The sequence below is a fragment of the Syngnathus acus genome, chromosome 22 (assembly GCF_901709675.1).
Source record: "Syngnathus acus chromosome 22, fSynAcu1.2, whole genome shotgun sequence".
NCBI lineage: Eukaryota > Metazoa > Chordata > Actinopteri > Syngnathiformes > Syngnathidae > Syngnathus > Syngnathus acus.
The window spans coordinates 10,268,635-10,276,367 of NC_051106.1; the positions used below are offsets into that span (position 1 = coordinate 10,268,635).

The 7,733-nt window shown below is 47.0% G+C and overlaps 1 protein-coding gene across 1 annotated transcript; it reads left to right on the top strand.

Moving 5' to 3' along the window:
• The first annotated feature begins 304 nt into the window (after window positions 1-304).
• LOC119116373 (calmodulin-A-like) lies at window positions 305-4,945 on the top strand. The gene is made up of 6 exons (XM_037241691.1): window positions 305-553; window positions 3,374-3,404; window positions 3,506-3,649; window positions 3,740-3,846; window positions 3,911-4,046; window positions 4,125-4,945. Exons 1-6 carry the CDS (start codon window positions 320-322, stop codon window positions 4,151-4,153), a joined length of 681 nt encoding a protein of 226 aa, XP_037097586.1. The 5' UTR covers window positions 305-319; the 3' UTR covers window positions 4,154-4,945.
• The last annotated feature ends 2,788 nt before the right edge of the window (window positions 4,946-7,733 follow it).

The window sequence follows — 7,733 nt, forward strand, 5'->3', positions numbered from 1 at the left end:
AATTTGTATATTGAGGTTTTGAAACTTTTATGGATGAAATAAAATCTGACAAAAGGTGAAGTTTCATTTTGTGTACATCTTGCAGATCATCTGTGGCCAATCAGCGGCCGATGCGCACCGCGCCCAATGTTGCGGCTCTGATTTGCCCAATCAGGAATGCGAACCTTTTTTCAAAACATAGATTCTTCCGCCAACAGAAAAGACTTCCGGAAAGCGAATGGCGCTTAACTGCTAGTGCTAGTGTGTGACATGTAATCATTGACCTCAGTCAACGTTGACGATATTCGATCATTGTAAAGTGTTGGTATCGATATCAGCGATGCTGGATGTGTGTATATCTGGTATTGGATCAACGAGACGGTGGCGCGTCAAGAGGGAGACGAATGAGTACAGTGCGGAGGAATACGTTCAAACGTGGAGGAGCCATCAGACTTGCGTCCCCGCCTCCAAGCAAGCGGCCCGCTCGCTCGCTCGCTCATACGCGCATACGCTCATTTGCATTTGCTCTCCGCCAGACAGCCAACCTCACGCAAGTGCACCTCAACCACCCATGGTGAGTATCTTGAATGAACTTTTCCTTTCCAAAAAACTGCGTGAAATGCGAGCCATCCATCCATCCCAGCTTGGAGCTTCTAGTCGATTGAAATTGCACGTCCACGTGAAGCTCGCTTGCAGGAAGTAAGACCCGTTTGAGGCTGTGGAAAGGCAGGCTCCACAGGGTTCCACTGGATAGCGTTGCTGACAACTTCTTTTGCAAATTGCAGAGCATTTTTTCAAGTGATATCTTAGCGCAGAAGCATTTTCCTAACTTGCGATTGGCGACTTGGTCAACTCCAGTGGTTGCACTGCACACACAGTAAGTTTGCTTGGAAGCAAGCATGTGTGCAAAGTGTCAATAGGAACATGCAAAGCAAGTGAATGCAGGTGAGATGACACCGACCGACCGCTCGCTCTTGTCTGTACAATTGGAAATCTCTTCAATGCTTCTTGGATGTGTTTAATCGGCGTCTATGTTTTTGTGTAATGCTGACTGGCAGTTTGAATTCCTCTTAAGCAGTTGATGTTCCAAATGGAACACACCTAAGGAAGAAAAATGGCTCCTAAAAACCGGTCTGCTTCAAAATGCAACAAAGTGCATACCTGGTTTGGCAAAGACGTTTCAAAACCAGTTGGACAAGTAAGGCAAAACTGTTTCAACTGGAGTGATGTTCTTCACACTATCTAGCTATAGCTAGCATTGAGGTAGGACTGTAACGCCTGCTGATGTTGCCAATTTCTCTGTTCAAATTGGAATTCCAGCAAATCTATGAACAAAGCGGTTTGGTTGCAGGAAATCTAAAGTTGTTCATCTGTAAATATTCATGCTCTTTAGGAGCTTTGCATACCTTTTACTAGTTTCCATCGTGGAGTTGTACGTGAATATTTTCCGCCATTCTGTAATGCTGCTCATCAAGTTGTTATCATTTTATAAACAAATTGGCCCAAGGGGATGATGTAAAGTCAATCATCTTCATTCTCGGCTCATTGACTCAATACCTGCTTTTTGTTTGCTGCTATCATGAGAAATTGAAAACAAGTTGTCAACCTTTTTTGTTGTTGTTGTAACATCCTATTTTTCTTTTTTTTTTTTTTTAAATTGGCTTTATGCTGCACTGGTGCAATAGCTGAATTTTCCCTCTGGGATTATCTTAAAGTGTTGCAACCGTCAAAGATTTAATGGCATAGTAGGCAATGTTTTAAGTAAGATGCGAGGTGTACTCCGCCTACTGCCCGAGGGCAGCTGGGATAAGCTCCAGCACGCCGGCGACCCTTGCGAAAATGAGCGCTCTACAAAATGGCTAGATGGCTGTTTTACATTCCCAACTACCATCCAGTATGTGTGCATAAATGTAAGTGGCGGACTTACGCGCCAGATTTGCAAATCAAGTATGGGCCAATCATTGAATTGTTTTCATTCATTAAATACTACTAAATAAACAGGAATAATTAATATTATTAAAAAAAAATTACTACGCTTGAATCCAAATAAAGATGTATCAGATGATTCCATGAATCGAATTGATCGAATCATCAATTCAGTAGTGACAGCCCTACTTGCACCTTAATTGTATTCCGCTACGCAAGGGGCCCGAGACAATCTCTATAAGTTCTCAGTTATCTGCCCTTTGTAGCCATGATGCGCTTTTTCGGCTCCAAAAGGACGCCAGTGTCGTGTGTTGAGTTTCCTTCCATTAGTTGCGTCTAGGATCTCCGATTACCTGCCAAGCGATCCTCTCCGGGAGATGCTACTGTCGCTGTCATGGCTTGAAATGGAGCCGGAGGCTTTGACTGTGCCGTCAGACTTTGACAGCCAAGCGTAGGTCCCATTCACAAACCAGCGTGTCTGGCCACGCAAGAGACGGACGGACGAAGCAGCTTCTCTGAAGGATTCCAAGTCAAGTCAGATGAGCGTTGTTATGCCCACCATTCGGTCGTCTGCCGTCCCAAGGATCCTTCTCGCCCGCTTTCATAATGCTGCCCAAAAAGGTGACCCTCTACCCGGTCGGAGATGAGTCGGTCAGCCTGTGCTCTGTCTATGACCTCTTGGAGGAGCAACAGCACTTCTATGAGCAACTCCTCCAACAGCAGGAGAGTAACTACAAGGCCTTCCTCCACATGCTGATGGAGTGCTGGTCCGGCCGCGTGGACGCTCTGCTCCGAGAGATGCGGGACACCAGGGACCACTTGCGATCCGCCAGGGACGAGCTGGCGGAGGTGAAAAAGCAGCTGGTCCGCTCCGACGAGCAGGCGCAAAGCCTGGCCGAGGGCCTGGCCGGGGGCTTGGCGGCGCTGCGGACCGCGCTGGACGGCCTGAGCGGCAAAAGCGGAGGAGCGGAACACAAGCAGCGCAAAGGAGGGGGGCGCTTACGACAAAGCGGCCTGGGCCAAACAACAAGCCAACCCAAAGCGCTGAAGCTGGTGACGGACCTCACCGATATCTGCTTTGAGGGACTTAAGGTTGTGCTTGCTGTCTTCTGATTTGGTGCTCACTTCTTTGTTTGGGTTCAGTGACTTGCAGAATTGCAAATGACATCGCTGGCCCAAATCTCCGCCAGCATTTCGGCCCCTCCCTCTTTGGGCTTTGCCGGGCTTCCGCCATAGGCTTCACTTCATCAGTAGTCCTAGACCATGGTAAAAGCAAATCAACCTGTTTGCATTCTCAAACTTGGACCCTGTGGATGTTTGGTAAACAAACACCCCAAGTGACAGCCTCCAAGTCCATTTTTTTTTTCTTTCCTTCTTCTTCTTCTCCGTTAGTATCGGCCCGCTGACGTCTGGGTTCAAAGTAGTTGCATTCCTATCTGTAATGCTCCTCTCTTGGTTTTTGTTGCAGGCTGAACAACTAACAGAGGAGCAGATTGCCGGTGAGAAAGCACGCACAGCATACACCGACTGGCATGCAAAATCCTAGCCCTGATGACGGGGCGCTTTTTAAATGGCGCTTTCCACCTCACCTCGTGTGCAGAGTTCAAGGAGGCCTTCTCCCTGTTCGACAAGGACGGAGACGGAACCATCACCACAAAGGAGCTGGGCACGGTCATGAGGTCGCTAGGGCAGAACCCCACAGAGGCCGAACTCCAGGACATGATCAACGAGGTGGATGCCGACGGTACGGCGCCTCTGATTTCTCCGCTCGTCTGTGCCTTTTGCCCACATGGTGTGATGATGATGATGATTTTTGTTACCATCGATCACCTAGGCAACGGGACGATCGACTTTCCCGAGTTCTTGACGATGATGGCCAGGAAGATGAAGGACACCGACAGCGAGGAGGAGATCAGGGAGGCATTCAGGGTCTTTGACAAGGCAAGTCTGTCTCGCTGGCCTCCGTCGTATTCCTTAGCTAACGCTCGCTCGCTCGCTCGGACAGGACGGCAACGGCTACATCAGTGCGGCGGAGCTGCGTCACGTGATGACCAATCTGGGCGAAAAGCTGACAGACGAGGAAGTGGACGAGATGATTCGAGAAGCTGACACGGACGGAGACGGCCAGGTCAACTACGATGGTACTGCACATTTTTGCCTGCGACTATCACTTGCTGTTCAGCTGAACGCCTCTCATATTTGCCATTGTGTGTTTGCAGAATTTGTTCAGATGATGACTACCAGATGAAGCGCAATCGCTCACTTGCCTCTTGCAAAAATCGACTTGTACTCAAACACTTCAGATTAAGCATTTTGCCAATGAATGTTGGCACACGTCCATATTTAACCGGCTCTAAAAACGAAAGCAATGCATTGTACTTCCGCCTGCCTTTCTTCACCCCTCCTGTTGATTTTCTTTGTCGTCTTGGTGACCGAGGCTTTCCAAACCCTAGTGGCCGGAAGGAGGACTTGGGCCACATGCACATGAGTCATGTTGGAAAAGGAATTGGGGTGTAGCTCTTTACCTTACCTGATGCTTTTCCAAGTGTGGCCGAGGTGTCAGTTGTTGTGTTGCGGGGAGTCCATCTGTCATAATCACTAAAGCATGTGGGCGGGAAACTTTCTCATTTGGGTTCACTTTTCAAGGGGAGCGAGGCAGTCGTGGGGTTTCCATCCAAATGTTTTGAATCTTTTTCATGAAATCATTCTAGATACAAAATATACAAAATACATTCGACTTATTCCCATTCGGGAGGAGAGGAGTCCCGGCCATAAGATGACATCATATGAGCGGACTGTCGGCTGCCTGTCAGTCTAATTGATGAGGGGCTTTTCATTTGTAGTCTTTCCATTTATGTTGAAAATTCAAATAAAAATCGTGCTCTATTTCTATCTTAAGGTGGATGAGTATGAATGTATGCTCGTGCGTATGTATTTGCCCAGTCCAACTGTTCTGTTTCATTCAGTTGATCTGCATTCCAAGTTGTACATCCAAGACTTTACATTGTTTTTCCAATAAAATACAATGAACTGAACGCTACCTTTTGTGCCTTTGTGTTCATGCTTGCAAAAGAGAATGTGTCCATGAGGTGAGGGCGGGTCTGGCACTTTCCACTTTCACTTAAGCTTTGATCATGATATTTCCCGAATAAAGTGGCCTGTTATAAGGTACACTTGAAAATGGCGGTGTACCTAATGGAGTGTCACAGATGATGATGTCACAGATCAACCAGCCAATCAGAAAGTGGGGGTGAGGGCGGGTGTGGCACTTTTCACTTAAACCAGGGGTGTCGACCTCCAGTCCTCGAGGGGCCGCGTTCCAACATGGTTTCCAAGTGACCCTCGTTAAGCGCACCTGCGGGAAAACTTTTTGGTCACTTTCACGTTCCGCAGGAGCTAAAACTTTTCACGCAGGTGCGCTTAACGAGGGAATCACACAGACACTCCATTAGGTACACCGCCATTTTCAAGCGTACCTAATAACAGGCCACTTTATTAGGGAAATATCATGGTCAAAAGTCACAGGTGTCAAGCTCTAGTCCTCGGGGCCGCGTTCCAACATGTTTTCCAAGTGACCCTCGTTAAGCGCACCTGCGGGAAAAGTTTTAGCTCCTTTCACGTTCCGCAGAGGCTAAAACTTTTCACGCAGGTGCGCTTAACGAGGGAATGCCACGGACACTCCATTAGGTACGCCGCCATTTTCAAGTGTACCTAATAACAGGCCACTTTATTAGGGAAATATCATGGTCAAAGGTCACAGGTGTCAAGCTCTAGTCCTCGGGGCCGCGTTCCAACATGTTTTCCAAGTGACCCTCGTTAAGCGCACCTGCGGGAAAAGTTTTAGCTCCTTTCACGTTCCGCAGAGGCTAAAACTTTTCACGCAGGTGCGCTTAACGAGGGAATGCCACGGACACTCCATTAGGTACGCCGCCATTTTCAAGTGTACCTAATAACAGGCCACTTTATTAGGGAAATATCATGGTCAAAGGTTGCAGGTGTCAAGCTCTAGTCCTCGGGGCCGCGTTCCAACATGTTTTCCAAGTGACCCTCGTTAAGCGCACCTGCGGGAAAAGTTTTAGCTCCTTTCACGTTCCGCAGAGGCTAAAACTTTTCACGCAGGTGCGCTTAACGAGGGAATGCCACGGACACTCCATTAGGTACGCCGCCATTTTCAAGTGTACCTAATAACAGGCCACTTTATTAGGGAAATATCATGGTCAAAGGTTGCAGGTGTCAAGCTCTAGTCCTCGGGGCCGCGTTCCAACATGTTTTCCAAGTGACCCTCGTTAAGCGCACCTGCGGGAAAAGTTTTAGCTCCTTTCACGTTCCGCAGAGGCTAAAACTTTTCACGCAGGTGCGCTTAACGAGGGAATGCCACGGACACTCCATTAGGTACACCGCCATTTTCAAGTGTACCTAATAACAGGCCACTTTATTAGGGAAATATCATGGTCAAAGGTCACAGGTGTCAAGCTCTAGTCCTCGGGGCCGCGTTCCAACATGTTTTCCAAGTGACCCTTGTTAAGCGCACCTGCGTGAAAACTTTTTGGTCACTTTCACGTTCGGCAGGAGCTAAAACTTTTCCCGCAGGTGCGCTTAACGAGGGAATGCCACGGACACTCCATTAGGTACACCGCCATTTTCAAGTGTACCTAATAACAGGCCACTTTATTGGGGAAATATCATGGTCAAAGGTCACAGGTGTCAAGCTCTAGTCCTCGGGGCCGCGTTCCAACATGTTTTCCAAGTGACCCTCGTAATGGTCACTTTCAAGTTCCGCAGGAGCTAAAACTTTTCCCGCAGGTGCGCTTAACGAGGGAATCCCACAGACACTCCATTAGGTACACCGCCATTTTCAAGTGTACCTAATAACAGGCCAGTTTATTAGGGAAGATGACAAAAAATGGCATTACAGACACCTTGATTCTAATATGACTCATTTTTGACCCACATACTTGAATTGTAGTCTATGGACAGGTCATGACCGTGAGGAGGAAATGACACTCAGTGATACCTGAGAGTTGACTGGGGGTGCGTAATGACACCACGGGACAAAAGCTGTCAGTACTGCAAAATGCTCAATAAAAGATACACACACGCTCACACACGGAAAGATGCATGTGAACCTGAGGTCAAAGCCACATGCTGCGATTTAACATCTCAAAAGGCTCTAGACATAATCGACTTTTATTATTGTCCTCATTCATTGACAGCATAAAGGGAACACTCAGCAAGTTTGTACATATTCCACGTATGACATGATCTCAGTAACATTATGATCTGTGAGGAAAATAGAATTATAATTTATTTTCTAGAACAATAATACACATGGCACTGTACAATATGAATTTGAATGACACTTAAAGCAGCTACAGTGGTTGCATTACAATGCACAAAACAGAGAAACACAAGATTTGACACTTTCTTGTTTTTTATGATTGCTATACATGCGCAGTGACAATGAACTTTGGTGTGCACAATTTTGAGTTTTTTCCTTGTGCACCCATGTTTATTCATAGATAGATAGATCTTTATTGTCATTGTCACACATGTACAACGAAACATGGTTGGTGACACAACAACATAAAAGCGTCCAACCAATGTTATGAAACCTGTACAGTAGCTCAGCTGCTAACAGGCCAGGCTAGTTGGCACGAGAGAAAGCTTCCAGTAGTTTGGACGTCATCTTGTTTCAATCTTGGCAAGCAAACAGGTGCGACGGCCTTATTGGCTTGGAGTGGGAACCAGCATAACAAATATACAAGGGACATTTGAATCAAACAACATGGAAAAGGAAACATGGCTACATTTGAAAGATTTAATGTGCA